This window comes from Halichoerus grypus, chromosome 2 (genome assembly GCF_964656455.1).
Source record: "Halichoerus grypus chromosome 2, mHalGry1.hap1.1, whole genome shotgun sequence".
NCBI lineage: Eukaryota > Metazoa > Chordata > Mammalia > Carnivora > Phocidae > Halichoerus > Halichoerus grypus.
This window is the reverse complement of record NC_135713.1, coordinates 28,747,172-28,771,119: the sequence shown is the minus strand read 5'-3', so window position 1 is coordinate 28,771,119 and position 23,948 is coordinate 28,747,172. Positions and strand designations below refer to the sequence as shown.

General features: G+C 32.5%; 1 protein-coding gene across 5 annotated transcripts in view; it reads right to left on the bottom strand.

Annotated features, from left to right (window-relative positions):
• The window catches only part of NIPBL (NIPBL cohesin loading factor), a 200,222-nt gene that overhangs the window by 77,272 nt on the left and 99,002 nt on the right, over window positions 1-23,948 (bottom strand). For 4 of the 5 annotated variants that reach the window (XM_036074669.2, XM_078066647.1, XM_078066648.1 and 1 more), the window contains exons 6-10: window positions 23,287-23,438; window positions 19,272-19,432; window positions 18,247-18,343; window positions 14,139-14,765; window positions 6,496-8,118 (exon numbers count right to left, since the gene is read on the bottom strand). In XM_036074669.2, the coding sequence (XP_035930562.2) occupies window positions 6,496-8,118; window positions 14,139-14,765; window positions 18,247-18,343; window positions 19,272-19,432; window positions 23,287-23,438 (2,660 nt within the window). The remainder of the gene's footprint in view (window positions 1-6,495; window positions 8,119-14,138; window positions 14,766-18,246; window positions 18,344-19,271; window positions 19,433-23,286; window positions 23,439-23,948) is intronic. The other variant, XM_078066650.1, reaches the window with a different exon arrangement.

Below are 23,948 nucleotides of genomic sequence, written 5' to 3'. Positions count from 1 at the left end.
AACTGCTTTGATTTAAAAAAAAAAAAAAAGAAGTAAGTCAGACAGTGAAAGGCAAATACTGTTATGATCTCACTTATATGTGGAATCTAAAAAAACAACTCACAGAAACAGAGAACAGACTGGTGGTTGCCAGAGACAGGGGTGGGAGGTGACTGGTGGGTGAAACGGGTACAGGTGGTCAAAAGGTAAAAACTTCCAGTTACAAGATAAATAATTTATGGGGATGTAATGTACACCAAGGTGACTATAGTTAACAATACTATATTGCATATTTGAAAGTTGCTAAGATAGTAAATCTTAAAAGTTTTCATTACAAGGAAAAAAACAGAACTATGTGAGGTAATGAAAGCTCACTAACCTTACTATAATAATCATTTCACAATATATACATATATCAAATCATTATTTTATACATTTTAATAAAATGTTATATGTTAAATATATTTCAAAAAATAAAGAAATGGGGACGCCTGGGTGGCTTAGTCGGTTAAGCGTCTGCCTTTGGCTCAGGTCATGATCCCAGGGTCCTGGGATCGAGTCCCCCACATTGGGCTCCTTGCTCGGCAGGGAGTCTGCTTCTCCCTCTGCCTGCAGCTCCCCGTTTGTGTTCTCTCTGACAAATAAATAAAATCTTAAAAAAAAAAATAAAAAAATAAAGAAATGGTGGTAGCAATGTCTCCAAATATACTCTGACTATAAAATATATATACATAAAATGATTTATTTTCAAAAATTACTCTCTTCGTTAGATAAATTCAATTAAAAATGGCATGATCACATTTCTTCATATAAAAAAATTGGACAGGTTTTGGCTCTTTCTATAAGATTGATTTTGGTCCTCATAACTGAATAAGGTAGGAAGAAAACTGGTTTCTCCATTTTAAAAGTGAATGAACCAAGGCTTTGAAAGGCTACAATTTATTCAAGATTCTGATACCAGTGCTCTTTGTACTATCATTTATAATGAACTTAATGGAGAATTTTCAATTTTCAACATCAGAAGCCAGAGAAAGCTAATTTTTTTGTGGGTAGAGGAGGGGATCCAGATTTAAAATTCCACATTATATTGTATTATATCATATAGTGTGTTATATACTGTTACTCTATTATTCTAATATAGTGAATTCTCTTATTCTAAAAAAAAAAAGTTACTGAAGCCCTCCTCTATAAGACGATGATAATAGCTATTAAGATAATGAATACCTACTTGACATACTCTACTAAATTATACTATGTCTTATATTATACATACAGTTGACCTTGAATAACATGGGTATGACCTACACAGGTCCACTTACACACAGATTTTTTCCAATAAATACAGTACAGCACTATAAATGTATTTTCTCTTCCTTATGATTTTAGTAATGTTTTCTTTTCTCTAGCTTACTTTATTGTAAGAGTACAATATATAATACATACAAATACAAAATATGTGTTGATCAATTGTTTATGTTATCAGTAAGGCTTCTGGTCAATAGCAGGCCACTGGTAGTTAAGTTTTTGCAGAGTCAAAAGTTATATGTGGATTTTTAAGTGTGTGGGGCCAGCGCCCCTACCCTCCATGTTGTCAGAAGGTCAACTGTACATGAAATTATATAATAATATTAGATTACTACAATATTATGTTAACGATTTATGACGATTATAACGATTTAATATTATACTATGATCTATCAAGTAGATATCCATGATCTTAGCATAGGTATCAGGCTCTTACAAGGGAGGATTTCAGTACCTTTTTTTAGAGTAAGAAGGAATTCAGTATGTTAGAGTAATGACTGTTTCTTCATAAATAGGAGGTTCTTCCACATTATTTATTTACCTTATTTACCCCTCAACCATATGCCTATTTTTAACATACAGGAAAACCTTACAGAAGCTATGTCCTTGGACTGTCTTGAGAAATGGAATGAGAAGGAGCAAAAACATCATTAGTAAATTTTAATACATTTACTTCTTATTAAAAAAATTTTACTTAATCTCTTTAAATCAGTATCAATTATCTATTAAGCAAAATGTGAACCAAAATTTTTCTACGAACAGAAATCATGGACAAGTTTTCAAAATACTGCTGTAAAAATTACACCCAACAATGGTTAGGTATATATTATGCCAACTTCTGTAATAAATATTCTCCAAATGTTTCCTAAAGATACCAATGATAGTAAGATCTTTGCAGAAACTGAATATTTGAGTTTTTTGAAAAGCATTTTATAAAACTGTTCAAATGAACCAAAATAAATTTCCACTGCAGCACTATTAAAGATTTTGAATATTACAATCATATCCACTTTACTAAGAATTCCTCAACTTAGAAATCATCAACTATGTCAAAAATTCACTCAGAAACAGTACTTTCTCTCAAACTTACAGAAGCCTAGAATCCTAAACACAATCCAACTAGATTGTTCAGTGCCACATAAAATAAAAGGCAACCAGTTAATGTACTTTCGTGATCAACATTGAGTAGTGTAAATGGCATAGTAATAACTGAGGGGAAATAACTGCCCCAAATGTGACTGCAACTACTACCTAATCAAATGAACACTACAATTTAAACACTATTGACTATTTGAGCTGGGACATTAGTACACATACCCAGTGAAAACCATTTTCAGTAACTGTTTAACTGTTTAAAGGCCATGATCTCAAATACGGATGGTATGGGATATTTCTTAGAAGTACTGAATGCAAGTGATGTAAAACAATAAACTAGTTGGGAGAAAGTAGGTGAAGGAAAAACAAAAATATTTCCTTGGATATAAAGGTAAAATATTGTGAGACACTCTGGAATTGTAAATAACCCAAATCAAATTGTTAATGTTTGTAATTACTAAGCTGTTAACAACACATAACATGCCAGTCTTAAAGACCTCACAAACTTTATATTATTTTAATTGGAGACATATTGTACATTAAGGTATATTAGGATAATATTCTGAATAAAAACAATTCAATAAATATATTATTTTTGGCATTTAATATACTGACTAAAGTATATTATAATAGAAGAAATTTTATTTATTGTTATTTATTTTTAAAGATTTTTATTTATTTGACAGAGAGAGACACAGGGAGAGAGGGAACACAGCGAGAGAGGGAGTGGGAGAGGGAGAAGCAGGCTTCCCGCCGAGCAGGGAGCCTGGACTCTGGGATCATGACCTGAGCCGAAGGCAGATGCGCAACGACTGAGCCACCCAGGAACCCCTATAATAGAAGAAATTTTAAAAATTTAAAAGGTTTTACAAAGATTATGTTGGTTCTCCATATCCATCCCCTGCTTGAGAAGGAAAAAACAAGGATGGTAAGAAGACAAAAGATGACAGAAGCAGGATGAGAACAGAAGTGATACCGAGCCAATCTGAACAGCAAAATAAAGGGAAAGGGTAATTAAACAGACATAAGTAAGAGTAAAACTCCTTGGGACCTTAACAAAAAGTACGTAGTTGACAGGGCGAAAAGAGTTATTACAAAGTTTAGGGAACAGAAAGTTGAAAATTGTGCAGCTCTTGAGCTAGGGTCTATTGGTGGGAACATAAAAGATGAATACACAATTTTAATCTGCACACAAAGCCTCTTCTGAAACATGGTGTCAATACAGTCATTCAACAGCTATTTAATATGCTCTAATTATGTACTAGGTATTATGCTAGATACATACACATGTCCCCACAGAAATCAAATAAAATTTAACTATGTCACTTTTACATTTAATATGTTCACACAAATGACAAAAGTAAGTAATATATATTAAGAGTCATAAATCTATATCCCTACCATTCTAAATTCATCAGCTTAAAGCATACTCAAGGAATTTTAAACGACCCTAAAGAATGATTATTTTAAATATGGACATCAGGTAAAATATTTAAAAAGATGGAATTTCATGGCTCTTCCAAGAAAGGAAAACCTACCAAGAATTTTGGCCTGAGAAATCAACCACTAAAGTATCTCAATAATAGTCAATCTAATTCCTTTACTCAGAAAAACACCACCAACATGTCAGAATATGTGATTCTGTGACTCTCCAAAAGAAAATCCCAAGTAATGTGTACTATACAAAGGGCCAATAATCCACAACTGTGCTTCCCATGCTTGTAATTTAAAAAATTCACTATTATGTAACTCTGCTATTGCTAACTTAGTAGAAGAGATCTAAAACAAAACCAAAATTAGTACATTAAAAAAGAACAGATATGAATTCTAAGGTATAAATAAACCTAAATGATACCTACATGGGGTCTTGGAAGTGAATTTAAGCATTAAAATAATATTTTTTGATGAAAAGGTCCACTTAATTATAATTGCAGATCTTGTAATACATGTGTGTATATATACGTACCTGCACACATACACACACACGTGCACACGCACGCACACACCACACACCCCCTACTCTAACAGGCAGATACACCCAGATAGCCTACTTACTAACATGAACATATCAAGTATATATATTGGTGTTAAAAGTACATTTAGGAGAAACATGGATTAGTATTAAAAAGTTTACATTCACAGGCAATGAGAAAACCATGGGAAAGAGTACAGCAGTTACTATTAGGAGTACTGTATTAGGAGCTATATTCATTTCTTGATGCTCAGTGTAAAGATTCTTTGTTAGGACAGAGCTTAGAAAGCAAGGCTAGCATAAGCTGACAGATGGAAGGGGAGAAAAAGATGGTCCAGATCAAGGGACAAGAGGGTACCACTTTCCATCTTTCCATCTGACTCTTCTAAAATTGTATACCTACACTCTTTAGTTTATACTGTAAAAAGCCACTCCCAAAGTTTCAGTGAAATTTTTAAAAACAACCTTTAGCTAAAAGAAAATTCTAGCTCTGGCCACTACATTCTAACAACTTCTTTTATATAAACAAGTAATTCTAAAGAGATGCATTCAAGTTAAATAATAAAAACTATTTATTGGTTAAAGCTGAAGTCTTAATTTTTTGTTAAGTCTGATTGCAATAATGTAAAATCTGAAAGCTTCACTAAAGAAGTACAAATATTAGTGATAAAGACAATCTTTTTTCATTTTTGAAAAATAAAACCAAAAAACAGTGAAAAAGTAAACATTTGATAAAAGACCAAGTAATAATAAAAAAGGACTGATTATGACAAGTCACTTCTTTGAATACAGCTCTTCGTGGTGACACTGTTTTCATTGAGATTTTTTTGGTAGACAAGATACAACATTTTACAAAAATAATAATAACCATTACACCTTCTGGATTTCCTAATACACTGCAGGTACTATGCAATACAACTTTCTGTGATGATGCAAATGTTCTCTAGCTGTGTTATTAAGGAAACCACTTGCCTCATGTGGCTATGGAGGATATGAATTCTTAATTTTATTTAGACTAATTTCCATTTAAATATAGCTAAAGAGGCTAGTGACTATCCTATGGAATAGCACAATTCAAGAATTTCATATATTTATAAGTAAATATAAATCTAAGTTCTTAATGAATCTCTTCCATAGAATGAGAACTTAAAAATCAAACTTTTACCTCTACTGCCTTAAAATCGGTGTCTTCATGTATTTATATTGCATGGGCTTCATAGGTCTTGCCACATACCATCATCAAATTATATATGTATGTGTGTGTGTATACATGCAGATATACTTAGATACTTTAAAAGTAGTATACAAAGAAACACAACTGTATTTGCTGCACAGACTGCCCATTGTATTTTCAACACTTAAGACTTTTTCCTGGAAATACTACTACTCAGGTAACCATAGAATTTAACTCAGCAACCATACAATAAACAAAACAAAAAAAACCACTCCCAAACCTCACCATCTAATGATTCAATCTGATTTAAGAGGTGAATACCATTCCTTAAGACAAAAGGGGCAAAACTATGTATTTTTTAAATAAAATATCTATAACTGACCACCTCTCCCACAAAAAGGGAAGTAACCTTTCTATAACTTTCTAAATTATATAAATTTAAACTATGCATCAATAATTAACTCAGAGATACGTATGTAAGAAAATAGTGTAAGACAATATTCTTAAGAGCTTATAACATTGATTTTTGTATATCATATAGCTTTATTGAGATATTAGAAATTAAAATTTAATTTACTACCTCCTTGTAGAATGGAACACAACACCTCTTTAGTCTAAATAACTTTTTAGAAAGTTGTTACATATATTCATTCTAATAATTCACTTGATTAACAAGCAACTTTCAAAAATACCTGAAATAACTAAACAGCAAAAGAACGTATCGCTGTGTACCAAAGTAAAAATTATGACCACAGTGAGTAGTTCAAGTAGGGGTGGAAGACAAAGAATTTTCACTGACAACTTTTTATTTATATTACTGAAAACAATTCATTATTGTTTTATATAAATGTTATATTTTCCTATAGCAGTGTTTCAATTTTTATAAGTTTCCATTTTTTAAAATCCTTAGTAACCCTAAAACTTAAACAAAAACTGATTAGAATACAAATGACATCAGTGTAATTCTTACCTTTATTTGACTTTGATGGTTTATTCTTGATAGGTTTAAGGGAACTTCTTGATTTATCTTCTCTATCTTTAATAAGTTTCTGAACATCATCCAAAGACAGTTTTTGCAGGACAACTACAGGCTTAGCTCCTTTATTTAGATCTTCAACTAATCCCATTTTTTCTACTTTGTCTTTCTGCTCTCCTTTCATTTCCATTTTCTTTGTCTCCTGAGTAATATTACCATCTTTATCCCTCTTGATTTTTGGAATGACAAAATTTTTCAATGCACCAGACCTGCCCCCCAACAAATAACTTGGAAATTCTGCCTTATTGTCAGGGTGCGCTTTATTACTGTCTACTTTAGTCTTATTACCCTCTGTCCTTTTGTCATCTTTACTATTTGGTGATTTAAAACCAGGCTTATCAGATCTTGATTTATTAGAATCTCCTTGTTTAACACGAGGACTGTCAGGCCTTGATTTTTGCTCCCCAGAAGATGGTCTTTCCCTTGAGTCCCCTGATTCATGTCTATGTTTTCTTTCTAGTTTATCAGGTTTTGAACCATCAGATTTAATGCCATGTTCATTTCTATTAGAGGATCTCAACGTTTCTGGTCTTCGAACCCTCGACTGATCCCCCCGATGTCGCTCTGATTCATTCCTGTCATCTGATTTTTGTTTACTATCATGGTCACGTCTTAATGACTCAGAAATAGATCGCCCATCAGGTCTCTGCTTTAAGGCTTCAGCTCGTTCTGATTTTAACCGAGGTGAATCAGATTTAATATCCTGTTTATGTTTAGACACTTCAGGTTTTTTCTCTGTTGATGGCTTTCCAGAATCTCTCCTGTTTTCATGCCTATGTTTTGGTGTTTCAGGCCGACCTTCATTTTTTTGCTTTGGAGTTTCAGGTCGGCCCTCACCTTTCTGCTTTGGAGTTTCAGGTCGGCCATCACCCTTCTGTTTTGGGGTTTCAGGGCGCCCATCACTCTTTTGTTTTGGAGTTTCAGGTCGGCTTTCACCCTTTTGCTTTGGGGTTTCAGGTCTTGCCTTTGTTGTTTCTGATCTGCCGTTATTTTGTTTGTTGTCATTTGGTTTTATGTCAGACAGTCTATTTTCATTCTGTTTAGGTTCAGATGTGGTGCTCTCATTTTGTTTGGATTCAGTTGTTCTGCTCTCATTCTGTTTAGGTTCTTCTGTTTGTGTGTCAATTTTAGTTTCTAACTTACTTTCACTTGATTTTGTCTCCACCAATCTGTTTTCATTTGGTTTAGATTCTGCCAATCTTTCATTTTGTTTGATTTCATTCTTTGAAAGCTCAGAATCAGACTTTTTTTTAGGAGTCTCAGGATGGTTTTCTGGTGTAGCTTTAAGATTTCCAATAATATCTTCCTGGAGAACAGAAATAGGTGCATCATTACATTGTTTGATTTCTTCAGGCTTTTTTATGGAGTCTGAATCCTGAGTTATAGAAGCCTGAGAGTCCACTCTTCCTGCCTGATGAAGATCAATGCTAACCATTAATGCTGGCCTTGACCCATTTCCCGTAGAACCCGTCTCCTGAGAAGCTGGTCTATTACCTCCTGTAGCACCCCCAGCCTCCTGTGGGTAAGAATCTTGTTTTCTTTTTTTCAAAGGCTTATCTGAAATTTAAAGATAAATATTCAGTATCAGTAATAGACATATATTCTTATCTTATTAAAAGCCATATGGACTTTGATATTTCTTTAAGTCACAATGTTTTTTTAAATGTGGTGAATGCAAATGTCAATATGCATGTATAAAATAGCAGGCATGAATCACATAATACTTTTAAACCAAGGTTTAAGGAAATATTCATGGTTGCTGTACCTCAATAAATATTAGTGACTATAGTAACAAGAATTTAACAGCATATTTGTTGATTATATAAATAAGCCCAAGAGTATAAAATAAATAGAACTTATAATACATTAAATACAAACATATATTTATGTTTGTATATGTAAAGGATAAACCAGATTCTTTACATAAGAATAAGGCAATCAGTTATAAATCACACGTTCTCATTTAACATCATTTAACCATGAACCAAAAATTACTAAGTGCTCATACTGCTAACATAATAAACAGGAAACATAAGCTTTTACAACATGTAAGACAAGTATGGAAAAGAATAAAACCCAAAAGAAAACAGAAATCATGCCACTGAAAAAAGTAAATGAGGAGAATAAGGGAAAAAAAGAGAGTTTAATAGTTTGTCATTAATCTTTGATCCAGGATTCAAATTCTTCAAGGTGTCAACAGCACAAATGGAATTTAAAAGCTAACACACATTAGAAGTATATTTAAAATAAGGAAACATTAATATTATAAGTATAAAAATGAGACGCATAGAAGGACTTTTTAGATAAATCCTGTCTTAAAAGCAACTTCCACTTAAGAAAAATGCTTTGGTTCTTCAATGTAAGGTTATAGGGATCTATATACTGGCCTCAGTAAGAAATAATTTATGGTATTCTGAAATGTAAAGACAAAAATACACACAAACACAAATCTACCACCACAATAAAATGTCAAGGTATTTTTAAGTTATGTATTTCTGTGCATGATTCCACTTGACTCAAGAGGCTGCTAGGTCATTTTCTGAATCTCTAGTTAGTTCTTGGGAATAGTTGTATTATAGCACCTTAAGGTTTTGTCTGCTTTAATATTTACTTCTGAATTGCCTGGCTTTGTTTTAAAAGTCATTTAAATCATTTTTATAGGAGAACCTCTAGATTCCCTTATGATATTCATTAATGTGACAAATATCATTTAAGGAAAACAAGGTTAAAAGTCAAAATGACCATTAAAAAATAACCTCTTATTGTTAGAAAACCAAGTTTGAAAAACAAACAAACAAAAACTTTTAATGGTAATGTTGCTTTTATTCACCAAAGTTCCATCATTTTGTTTTCAAAGTAAGAAGCAGCAGTCCATTCCAGCTTAAAGTCTAGTAAAATATTTTACTAAAGTTTAACTCAAATATTTACTAGTAATTTTTTTGTAGAAGTAAGTCATTCTGGTTCTTAGTTATTCGGAAGTCAAGTCTACCGTCACATATGCTCCATTTGTAAAATAACTACCTGATAATGTTAATAAAATATCTTATCATCTATTTTCCCCAGTTAAAACTACCCTGGTAAGAACGTATATGAAACTTTCTGCCTCAATACTTAAGAAGAAAGCACTCAGAATATTAAATTTATGTTTCCTTAATTTTATTTTGTAATGTTCTGCCACACAAAATAATCTTTACATCTTACCATATGGCACACCAAATAATTATTACCTCATAAATGGGATGCTTTATCACCTTATACCCTTAAACCTTTAGGACAAGAATCTAGAAATCGAAATAGTATAATCTAGTTGAAAATTTTTATATGTTTCAATGAAACATGCTTGTGAAAGTCATTAAAATGGTAACCTAAGTGTACTTAAGAACGATAATGACATCACAGAACTCAGGCATCTTGAAGATTTCTCTTAAGAAATCTGTGGCTCATCCTTTTATTAATATGAGCAATCAGTCTTTCTTCTGAACATGAACATTAAAATATCTTAAAGGCTAAATTTAAAGGATTACAAAATACTTAAGAGTTTTTAGATAATTAACCTCATTTCAAATAATCATTTATCATTAAAATAGAAATTTAGCATAGTTTAATTTCAAAGAAATTGTTATGTTTGATTTAGTTAAACTATAGATGCTATGATTATTTATAATAAAAATATATGAAAGCATTTGCACATGAGTAATATAATAAGATTGGGGAAGATCTTGTAATTTTTTCCATTATGCACAATATATTGCTAAATACAAAGTTTTAATTTTTCAACTATTGAAAAGTACGTCACCTCTTCGGTAAAACCGGGAAAAATTCCATTACTGCTGCAAGGATTCTTGAATATGTTAAGAGCACGCAGGTCTGATTCACTTGATCTGATTCAGTTCCACCATGAACTTATTCCTGTAAAGTGGCTCTGAATCTGCACGTCACTTTTGTCTATCCACTTTTGTTATCAGTCTTCATTACATCATAACTTTCACCTAATGATGGAAAGCCATCTCTATAAAGAATAATTTCAATATTTGGGACACTGATTATCTTTAAGCCCTTTTCAGCACAGGGTACCATAAGTTTAGCTATCAGAATGCATATAGTCCTGAAGAAAATGCATACAAAAAGATACCATAATTTCAAAACCAACAATACTTGTCATCTAGATGCTGATATGAAAATACGATCCAGCCGTTAGAGAAATTCTGAACTTGATTATTCTTGTAAGAAACAAACTATATCACTTGCTTTAATTTACAAGTGATAACTGAAAACTCTTAAAACAACACAATTATACACATAGTAGCCAAATATGAAAAATGAAAACATCCCAACCTTAAATTGCAGTATAAACTAAGTGGCTAACTGTCCTATTTCCGTCTAGTCTCTTATTCCAAATGACAGTAGGTAATTTACTTTTTATAAGGGTTATAGTGTAAGAATATCGTAACATTATAAAAGACATTAGTAGCTAGGCTAGGCCATTCCTCATACTTACTAACATGGAAAGTGGACCTTGAAAAAGATGAAATAGGCAAAGATGAACAAAGAAACCCCCTCTTTGGCAAAAGAAAGCAGGAATTTTCAGCACATGGAGGAGATATTAATGTCTATGATAGGTCATCCCAGAAGCAAAGATGAACAGCCTTTTAAAATTAATTTATGTAATTAGACATTGAAAATATGAGCACAGGTTGAGCAAAAAGGTCCTTTAAGAATATAATAAAATATTAGGTTACAGAGATTTAACCTATCAGTGTATATAAAACTACCCAAAGAAGGGACAACAGGCCAAGGGACATAAATACCTAGCAGCCAGGAAAGTGTCCTCTATGTGTGGAACAGAGGGGTACATTACGTTCTGCCACAGCCTAGGTAAAATATTTCTTAAGAGTATTCTATCCCTTTTCTTAAACTGCATAACGATCAAACAACCATGTGTGTTAAACTTTCTAATCTTATTTATAAGCCATAGTTTTTTTCATTTCTGGTCTATTGAAAGGAAGCATCTCTCATAATAAATGAATATAATGGGAAACAAGCACAGACCCTATAAGAGAGCTCTCAGTAAAACAAGTAGTCTTTTTTGTTCCTTACCACCACCAATAGTTACCAATAGTTATAAAAAAGTTCTCAGTGCCATACCTTAGAATGCAGTAAATATCAATTTCACAATTTAGTCCTAAAATGCAGTGGTAACTAGTAATAAATTCATTTCAAGGAAATATTTCAATTCTCAAGGGCTGACTATAAAACTACCACTTCAGAAAATGTTGCTTTTATTTATGACCTCACCTACAGTCTTAGAGCAACATACCAGACCTTTAATCTTTCCAAAATCTCAAGATAACTCTTATAATATAAAACACTAGCCCACCACACAGTGCAGAAACTGAATACAAAATGACAAAGTTCAAATCACAGGTGTTAGGTGGCACCTAAATTCTAAAGGTTTTCAAATAAAGCCACAAAATAATGGGAGCATGGCTTTCAGCAAACAAGTCAGAAATGACAGCACTAATATGAGGTAGGCAAATATCAGCATAACCAATTTGGGAAAATACACATACTAAATCATCTAAATCAAACTAAGGATCAGGTAGTTCCAATGAACATTTATTCCTTTAACCTTATAGCACCAGATACCTCTGTAAGTCCACTTAGAGAATTCAAAATTGTAAGTCAATTCTTTTCACTCAACTTCTCAATTAACTTTTGTTATAGGCACGCTATCATAGATTACAGAGAAAACTGATTACATAATTAAAAGTAAAATATATATTACAAGTTTCTGAAAGAACAGTATGCTATTGGCTGAATTTGTTTTATTTCCCCTAAAAAAAGTTAGTAGTCTAAAGTAAGTTTGGTATTATGCAGTTAGCCTTATTTAGTATCCTTATTTTCTTTCAGTTTTTAAAAGTAAAAACTTCGGCTTCAACAAATATGATACAATGAAAGTTCAGGAAAGTAAAAAAAAAAAAAAAAAGTTTACCATTTCCTCTGTTTTTGTTCCTACCAACTATTAAAAAATCATTAAAAAAATTAAGCTCCTTTTTGAGAACATAATTTCCAAAAACAGATTAAAATGTCATGCAAAAATTCAGTTCTCAAGGCAACTAATATTTCTCAGTCAAGAAATTACAATTTTATGTTTCTTGCAAAACTGTCATAGGATTCAGGAATTTGGGATTAATACCATCAAGAGAAGTTAAATAACATTGCTCTCTTCATTTGACATGCATATACTTTCATAAGAGTCGTTAGAGGAGGAGATACATTCTGGAACCTATATAGTTATTATTTCCTGAACCCCACATTACTAAACCAAAGAATAAGAACACTGTATATCATCCTTAACATCAATAGTTTAGTACTTTAAAAAAATTCCAGTTCCCTAGCCAATAAAATAAAGACTTCTGGCAGTCTCTTTATTTGCACCAACCTGTGATCTAGGCACTTAGCAAACACCATAGTGCAACAATTACTAAATAATGTCTGTTTTTTCAATAATGTTAAAAAGATCCATCATGATAGGAAATATAATACAAATCTTCAGCATGTTTCTTAGAAACACAATTATCTAGAAATGATCCTGTCACATAATGAACAAGATCATATATAAAAAGTTCTACCCAACTTTATGAAGTTTTGTTTTATAATTACCAAAAAGAAAATATGAGAACTATTTAACAACGTAGAATATTTAACTATAAAATTAAAGCATAAAGTATACTTTGGTTTGGGTAGTCAAATGTGTATATGAATCTGTAAAGACATCAAATCCATAAATTATATTACTAATTTCAATCACTGATTCATCAGTCTATCAAAATTTTCAAGAGTTTTGTATATAATATTCACCAAATAATCAAGAATTTAATAGGGAGTTACTTTTATTTGATTATAATTTTTTATGAAGCACAAAAAAAGCCCATAAATTCATAGAATAGGTGTCTTGACGCTCCATCCTAACACACTACTCAGACAAAAGGGAACACTTAAATCTAATCACCAAAAAAAGATCCTTGACCCTTAAAGGTTTGCTACTTAATATTAATTTAAAATTCTTTCCATAATTTTTTTACTAAACAAAACAAAACAAAAACCCAAACTATATTATTAAGAGATGGCAGGACTGGAAACAAAGTGAAAAATCTAACTAAATAAAGATCCACATAAACTTTTCTTAAAGGTACTGGTTCAAAATAATTCTCTATCAGTTACCCTTGTTTTGACAGAAAAAAAGGTGAAGATGCAAAACTATACTAATATAACTTATAGAAAATACATGTGAAATACTAACATTCATTTTAGTAGACAAGCACAGATAATATCATTTGATACATAATAGGTGAATAGACCTGTGATACAGAATTACCAAATCTCAGATAATTGTTTCAAATAAAAAATCAAGATTTTAACTTCTGAGGTATAAGCATTAGTAATAAAAATATAACTGAGTGATATAATGAACTATAAAATATAATGAAAAAAAAAGAGTAACTAAAAAAACGTTTTTTACATTATAATTACACATTTGCCCAGAGTATGAAGTGGTAGTAATGAGATTATTTTACCTTTGTCTTGAACTTCTTTTGAAAAGCGCTCCCTTTCAATAGCTGATTCTCTCTCTATTCGTTCAATTTCAGCTAATGCATCCAATTCCACTTCATCATATATAGGTCCCTGTTGTGATACCTGCTGCTGATTCTGTACCACAGAAGTTTGGGGCTGTTTTGTAGCAATTGAAGTGTTCTGTTGTAAAACAGGCACTTGATTTGCTGGAAGGAATGCTGTTTGTTCTTGCTGCGACAAACACTGAGCAGCATTTAGTGGGCGGTTTACATCCTGTGGAGTAATGGGTGTTTTTGAAGTCTGTCCTGGGTACTGCACATTAAAAGGAATATCATTTTCTGAAACATTGCTATTTTCCATACCAGAAAGCATATCCTCTTGCTGGTCCATGTCTGAAGACCTTACACGAGAAAGTCTTAATGTAAGTTTAGTAGAGTCCTTGGATGGAGAACTAATAATATCATACATTGCAGCTTTCTCACTCTGGTCTTTTTCATCCTTGCCTAATTTCATTTTCTTTTGCTTCTTTTGTTTTCTTTCTGGAGAATCTAGCAAGATGTCTGGTGGAACATCTCGAGGTGATGAACAAGGTAGAGGCTGAGACTGAAGGATTAAAGGTGGTCTTGATCCTAGAAAAGCAATTCAACAGGAATGAACAATTGTGCTAGTTTTACATTTTCTTACACTGTGATAGAAATATTAAACAAGTGACAACATCGTAATGCAAGAAAAAATATTAGGAAATTATCTAACCTCAGTGCCTTATCTACAAAATACAAAAAGAAAGCCTAGCTTGCTCACAGATGATCCAGGTTTAAATTTAAGTATGAATATTCCATCTTCCAGACCAGTATTATGTTATTTCTATTTTTGTCCCTATAAAATATACTTAGCTTGAAAACAGCAAAGGAGTTCATTGTTTCTAAAGATGATACAACACAAATATTTTGGACAAATACTCTCTATTCTTTCACTTATTATCTAGAAAAACTGACAAGTCTAAAGTAAGAATAAGTCTGTCAAATTATAATTAACAAATTAATCCTAGAAACTACACTCACATGAATATTTACCGGTATAAGAAAAAGAAAGTGGGAACAATTACAATTTTTAGAATCTTCACTTACTTTACAAACTGGTGGTAAAATATTGATTTATACCTTTATGTGGTGTTCTCTTTCTCCCTCCACTTAACATCATTCACATACTCTCTTCAGCTTGCTAATCCTCCCTCTATTAGAAAAATATGCAAGTCCAGCAAATATCAAGGCTCAATAAAGTATCTTCAGCCCAGATCCCATTAATTTACAAATGCATATGATACAAGGAAGTGGTAAAAATAAGCTAATCAAATGAAAAAATTCTCCTCGATAACAAGCTGTTAAATGAGAAAAATGTATTGATATGCTTCAGAAATAAAAGTATAATTGTTACATTTCTTATCATTAGACTATAAAATGTTTAAAAACCCATAGGAAATTATAAAAATCAGTCAGGATGAAAGTGCTTTATAGAAAGAACTTAAACCTAGACTTATCTTAAATTAAGGTTTCAGTATATGATTTTTCCATGATACATAAATCTGTCGTTTCAATCAGCAATGTTAATATATCTAAAGTGTGATATATAAAAATATAACTTTTTAGAGAACATATCTATTAGATAAAATGTGATAAAGATGCAACTGAGTAATTTTTTTTTTTTTAAGATTTTATTTGTCAAAGGGAGAGAGACCGAGAGAGCACAAGCAGGGGGAGCGGCAGGCAGAGGGAGAAGCAGGCTCCCCACCGAGCAAGGAGCCTGATGCGGGGCTCGATCCCAGGACCCTGGGATCATGACCTGAGCCAAAGGCAGTCGCTTAACCGACTGAGCCACCCAGGTGTCCCAAGATACAACTGAAGCAATCTACCAGAAATGTTAGTTTGAAGTTAAATCAACAGATAGTGTTTTTAGACAGCTTATATGGGAAGTTAAAAAGAAATGAAACTAACATTTTTGGACCATTTATTTTGTGTCAGAGCGTGTGCAAGGTGCTTTGCACATCAGGTCATTTAAATAATTTACAACAACCTTGATTTGTATTATTATTACTATTTTGCAGAAAGGAACATGAAGCTTATAGTGGTTAAGCAACCTGCCCAAAGTTATATGGCTAGCAAACCTGAAAAATTTAAACCCAGATTTTTCTAACATCTGAATTCAATACACCATATTGTCTTTGTATTTAAAATTTTTGTGACTAATTATATATATTTTAGAACAAACTTAAATTCCAACAGTTCATCTATAAATCAAATTAGACTGACAATGCATTCAACCTTCAAAACTAGTTGGAAAACAACCTCATGAACAGAAGTAGAGGTTTCTGATGAATAATGTGTTCAAGAAGTTGTTCTAAAGTTTTTTTCTTTCTATCTAAAGTTATCCATCCATCCATCCATCCTCAAGAGTTAGAAGAAAAATAGACTGATTATCTAGATCAACCAGCTATCCCACTGTTACTTCTCCCTGGCAGTCTGAATAATTTCTCACTCTGACAATACTTGTGAGATATGTACCTAACTTTGATGCCTACCCTACAAATAGAGTTATTCTGAAAGCTGCTCTTTCTTTCATAAGCTGAGTTATTTTTATCCCTGAAAATTCATAGAATTATAGAATAAGAATGGCTCATGAAAGTTCAACTTTCACCCCAGGAAGAATGTGTTCCAACTCTTTGATTAGAGACAATCTGTGAAAAAAATATCTTTATAATAAGAGGCATACCAGTCCATGATTTAGAAGGCTATAATTAGAAATTCTCATGGATAGAGAAAATTTATTATCAGATATATTGCAATTAATTACAAGCTAATTCTTTAACACGGAATACAATATTCTCTTCCAATAACTCAGGTAATTCAAATTATCACACTTTAATTTTAAGTACTTCTAAAAAAAAGCTCAAACTTGGACTTAAATTCACAATTTTATGAATCTAGTATATATAAAAGTCCACACGAGGTTCTTTGGGAATTTGAAGATAAAATTCATGTCCATAAAATAGTACACAATAAGTTATTAGAAAATATTTAAACTAATGAATGGTTTAAGAAGATTAGGAGAAAAGGATCCATGGAAGATCATCCATTTAACTTAGAACTTGAAAAGATAGGATTTTAATAAGCAGAAATGAAAGTATGTGTAAGACATTTAGAGAGGTAAAACAGAATAGGCCTGATTTTGACAAGTGACTACATGAGAGATGAGAGACAACTTAATGATGATTCAGGACTGGAATGGCATTAAATTAAATTGAATGGCAAAAAGAACAGTGAGAACAATCTTGAAAATGAATTTGAAATACCAGCTAGCCATGAGGAAATTTTGTTTGGAAACAATAATTACAACTTGGGACACAGGACTGGAACCAAAGACATTGATTTGGCAATCCTGTTCATAAAAGTAATCAATGCTATTATCAAAACTGAGTAAAACAGCCAAGGAGAAAAGTATAATGGGAGATTAAAAAGTCTAATGACAGAAATCTTGAGGAATGAGAGAGCAGATAGAAGAGCTAATGAAAAAAAAAAAAACAATGAAATAAAATAAGTATGAGGAAAACCAGTGGACTTGATATAAGTTTTTTTTGGGAAGCTGGATGATGGGGAAAGTAGATCAATAATTTCAAACGTTCAAGAGAGGTTAAGAAGGCTGTGGTCTGGAAAGACGATTGGATTTAACAGTGAGAACAATGCTGTATATATCTGAAAACACTATCAAAAGTTTATAGGGATAACTACAGGTTTGTTTCTTTCCCACAATAAATGAAAAACAATAAAGAACAGTTTTTGGTATCTGCAACTAAGAAGTTTGAGCCCTTTACTCAACTTGAAATAGGAAATGCTAGGGCGCCTGCATTTTAAGTGTCCAAATCTTGATTTTAGCCCACGTTATGATCTGAAGGTTGTGAGATTGAGCCCTGCGTTTGGAGCCTGCTAAAATTCTCTCTCACCCACCCCAATTAAAAAAAAAAAAAGTGTGTGTCTGTGTGTGTGTGTGTGAGTGTGTGTGTGTGTGTGTGTGTGTATGTATATGAAATGCTGAAGGAAATTTTAGTTACTATAATACCTTTAGGAGTTCCATCACTTCCAGCAGGGGAGCATACTGGTTGTGGAGACCTCAAGGGAAAAGATGCAGCATTCCTCATTGTTGAAGAATCTCCATCCTAAGAATAGAGTATAAAATTTATACCTTAAATGATAGGAGAGGCTTTAGAGAAATCTTAAACAGACCAATAAAAGACATAAACTACTGACAAGTAAAGTGCTGGTATTCAAAAGCATAATTCTTCTGCACTTTCCTGTTTTCTTCATGGTAAATCTTAGAAGATTTGAAATTGTATCCAAAAGAATCAACAGCCTATGCGTGGCAATGAATAAGAAAACTGGTATTACTACTATGCTCCATTTTTGTTTACTATTTTCTACAAAAGGAGCTGTGAACACCCTACCAGGCTATAAACGCCTAGAGGGCAGAGTTCACGGTCATCTTTGTTATCCTTATATACATATAACTTATCTGGTAATACCACCAAACCAGTAACATATAACTTATCTGATGATACCACAAAACCAATTCCAGTATGTGGAATATCTTAAAACATCAAAGCAACCTTAAATTTCAGGGAATAAAGTTATGTGCAAGTCCTAGAGGGAAAAAGAACTATGTACTAATAAAGGTTCATTATTTAAAGGAACATTTTTGTGTGAACAAGTATTTAAAAATGAAACTATATTTCATTAAGAACCAAAACTTCTACAGCAAGGATTGGCAAACTTCTGTAAAGGGAGAGATAATAAATATTTTAGGCTTTGTGGGCCACATATAATTTCTGTCACATACTGTTCTTTGTTGTTGTTGTTTAAAAATGTAAAAGCCATTTTTAGTTGTAGCTCAAACTACTGGCTAGTTTACCAATCTTACTCTAGACTAAGCTCTGTGGGTATAGGAACCACACTGTTCAGAGCTAGATTCTCAGACATGGTATAACCTCATATACAGTAGATACCATTTAAACTGTGGAATCAAAATAGGTCATGAAACAAATATTAACACTATTTTATTACCTCAATGATAACTAATATATTACATACGTCACTACTTAGCCTGTGCACCATGTGTAGGTAGTCGTCACTTGAGCCATGTCTAGGATTATCAGCATGATGATTAGCTGAATTGCCAGACAACGGACCAGAAACTTTATTATCATGTATGTTTCTCAAACCACCTGCAACAATGGGACTTGATACTGATGCTGAAATTAATAAGAATAAAAAGAAAAGGCTGTATAAAAATAAACTGTTAAAATAACGATTGTTCACAAAATATTTTAAGCATACAGAAATTACAGAAAATAATAATGAGCACTCATGTACTATCTAATGCTTGATCAAATCTTAGCACTGTACCACATCATTCAGACCCATTTTTGAAAAGAAATAAAACATCAGATAAGGCTGAAGCTCTCCAATATCTGCATATTCCTCTCCTCTGTTCCCTCCCCCTCACTTCATAAAAGTAACCACCATATTGAATTCACAGTTTACTCTATGAATTACCTTTATGCCTTTACTATAAATGAATATATTCCTAAATAATACAGAGCACTGTTTCACATATAACTTTATATAAATGGTATGCTATATGTATGTATATATCCTTCTCTAACTTGCTTATTTCAATATGTTGAAATTTACCCATTTTTACATATGTAGTGTTAAATTCACATATTTTATTTTTATTTTTTTAAAAGATTTTATTTATTTGTCAGAGAGAGACACAGCGAAAGAGGGAACACAAGCAGGGGGAGTGGAAGAGGGAGAAGCAGGCTTTCTGCCAAGCAAGGAGCCCGATGTGTGGCTTGACCCTGGGACCATGACCTGAGCTGAAGGCAGACGTTTAACGACTGAGCCACCCAGGCGCCCCAAATTCACATATTTTAAATAAACAGATACATTCTGCTGCATAATGTACACAATATTCCATTCTTATATTCAATGTTTAGATTGCTTCAGTACTTTTGCTGTCATAAACACAATGCATATTCTTGTACATGTATACATGTACCTGTATTGTATTCTTCTTGTACAGGACTTTTTTATAAATGTGTCTAGGAGTGAAACTGCTGGATAGGCCCGTTTTTATTTTTTAAAATATTTTATTTATTTATTTGACAGAGAGAGAGTGACAGAGCACAAGCAGGGGGAGCAGCAGTGGGAGAGGGAGAAGGAGGCTCCCTGCTGAACAGGGAGCCCGATGTGGGGCTCAATCCCAGGACCCTGAGATCATGACCTGAGCTGAAGGCAGACACTTAACTGACTGAGCCACCCAGGTTCATTTTTAAACCTTACTAAATGTTAACAAATAGCTTTCCAAATTACTTATGTCCATTTGTAAACCTTACTAAATATTTTTAAACCTTACTAAATTTTAACAAATAGCTTTCCAAATTACTTATGTCCATTTGTACTCTACTGGTAGTATATGAGAGTTCTTACTGCTCTATATCCTTGTCAACAATGTTTGTCATTCTGAGAATGGGAAAGGTCTCTGATTTTCATTTTAATTTTTACATTTTCTTGATTAATAGTGAAGCCAAGCATCTTTTCATGTATACTGGCCACTGAGATTCCCTCCTTAACAAAAACATAAAAAGATAGTCTTCTACATTTTCTTTTTAAAATGTTACAGTTTTGTTTTTTGTCACACTTAGGTCTTTAATCCATCTTATCTTTCTGTGTAGTTGAGATAGGAATTCAATTTTACTTTTTTCCATATAAATAACTAATTGTCTCAGCACATGGTAGAACTTACAGATAAAACTGAGTATGTTTTATCCCCTTCCCTCTTCTTAAGGGAGGGAGAATTTGAACTACTAAAGGATGCATATACATTTCAAATTATGATATTGTCAAAATGCTCTCTAAAAAGATTGTACCACTTTATATCCCTATGAAGAATGTAGGAAGTTCAAATTTTCCTGTACATTTGTTGATACTAGATATCACATAACTAAAAAATGTTTACTAATAGTTAATATAAAATTTTATTTCATTTTAATTTTGATTCACATCTCTAATCAGATCACGTTTTGAAGAGAAAAAAAGGGTAAGAAAGACATATTTGGGACAACTGGTGAAAACTGAATATAGACTGCATTTTAAATGATAGTACAGAACTGTTCTTAATTTTTTTAGAGGTGAATTATTACATCTAGTGTTTATATAACTTCCTTCTTCCTAGCAGATGTATTTAATGGCGAAGAGTTATGATGCCTGTTGACGAAGGGGCTCATTGTGCTTATCTTTCAACTTTTCTACACAGCTAAAATTTTGTAACAGGTTGAAAAAAATTTTAAATGTTACCTTCCACATACTCTAAATTTCCATATATATATTTACCTTATTTCTGGATTCTTTTCTGTCCCATTTACCTATCCATTTGTGCCTACCACACTACATTTTCTTATTTATGGTAACCTTAATATCCAGGTGGGGCTAATCCCTGAGTAATATTTTCAGTTTCTCAAATATCTGAGAATTTCCAAGAAGTAACTCATTACTAACAGGCAGATGCTCAAACTAATATTTCGCTTTTGATTTTGTGATTTCAACTTCTGAAAAAGCTGGGTTTATCTTGTTTAAAAAACAATAGTAATCAGAGTAAAAGCTTATGTTCTTTCCTACACATATGAATGTGTATGTGGATATTTCCCTAAGAAACAAATGTGTCCGTTTTTTTAAAGATTTTATTTATTTATTTGACAGGGAGAGGGACAGCAAGAGAAGGAACAAAAGCAGGGGGAGTGGAAGAGGGAGAAGCAGGCTTCTTGCGGAGCAGAGAGCCCTATGTGGGTCTCGATCCCAGGACCCTGGGATCACGACCTGAGCCAAAGGCAGACACTTAACTGACTGAGCCACCCAGGTGCCCCCAAATGTGTCCTTTTAACATTTTCCTTTCATTACAGTTAAAATGTTCCTCATACCTTTGTGTGCCAGAGTATACTAATATTTCACAAGTATCAAGAACATACAAAATACATACATACTCATGTTCAGCACTCAATCTAAATTCTCTAATTTTGGAGGTATCTATTCCAAATGTGTCATCTGCCTCCTAGTTTTCCCTTAAATTAGTGTATAAAATATCTCAACCTAATATTTCATTATCTAGTTTTGGGAGACCAGAAGATGGCTGTTTTGACTGATGATTAAATTAAAAGTTTGTAAGTTAAAAAGTTTATAAAGGACATTTGACTCCATGCAAAATAGAAAAGAAGAATACACACAGGAACTAATAACTGACTGCAAATGTTAAAAATTTGCTGTTAATTATGGGGGACAAAAACACAAATTTTTATATTCCCTTTTGTACTTCTTAAAATTTTTCAAAAAAAGTATATACTTTTTTACTTTAAGTATATACTTGATTTACATTACTAATAAAAAATTACTTAGAAGCCATGACGTATGCCCCAAAGCAATATAACTTTTTTTTTTTAAAGATTTTATCCATTCACCTGACAGAGAGAGAGAGAGAGTGAGAGAGGGAACACAAGCAAGGGGAGTGGGAGAGGGAGAAACAGACTTCCCGCCGAGCAGAGAGCCCGACGTGGGGTTCCATCCCAGGCCCCTGCGATTACGACCCGAGTCGAAGGCAGACGCCTAATGACTGAGCCACCCAGGCACTGCCCCCCCCCAAAGCAGTATAGCCTTAAAAAGACATATTATCAACTAATTTCAACTGAGAACTAGTAATCTAATTCCAGAAATTTTTGCATCTAAGATTTTCTCTACCAGCACTGTATTTACTCCAGAGTAAAATTTTCACACTATATATACTTTACCAATTAAAACATAATTCTTCTTTGGCTTTAGTGCTATGTAAGAAGAAAGCCCAATTAAGAAAAATTAGAACATTTTCTAATTTCGTAACTATACTCAGTTGTATAATAACCTAATCCAAAGAATCATATGACAGGGATCCTTTTACCTCCCAAATGATGAATTTCAGGATAGTGTTTTAGTTTGTATTTTAAAAATTATAAAAAAAAAAAAATTTGCTTGAAATTATAGGCATTCCCTATAAATAAACAACGAACTTTCTTACCTTGCTGCATCTGTGGATGTGTTGTGTAACTTGAAGGATGGGAATATGGCATGTATCCTGCAGGGCTTTGTGGGGCATATGGACTAGGCACTGGGCTATTTTGTTGTGGCATAAATCTGTTCCCAGAGCTTGTCTGTGGTGGCACAAACCGGCTAAAACCCAAAATCCAAATAAACAATATCAGGAAATGAAATAAATATGCTATTCCTTGAAATTTTACTGTCATAAAATTCTCCAAACTCTGGTTTGTATAAAACAAATCTATGCAAACAGTAAATTTTGAAAAACAGAGAATATAAAAATTATTCATGATTCATAATTTAAGAGTTACACTAAACAATTTGTAAAAACAGGTAATTCATTTATTTTACTTGCATAAAAGTATCCATTTAAGATAAAGTCATGCTCCCTAAATTCTACTCTATAAATTTTATTATCTCAAACACATTATTTTAACACATTCTTTTGTCTTTATGAATTTAAGTTACTAAGATGGTAGCTACTTCAATTAGTATATTAGAGCATTTCTGCATCTAACATTTTAAGACAAATGTTCATGTGAATTACTATTTAAAGCTAAGCATTTTAATTTTTCAACTACATATAATTCACCATTACCTAAAGGTATGTATTCACAAGCATATTCATCACAGAAAACAGTA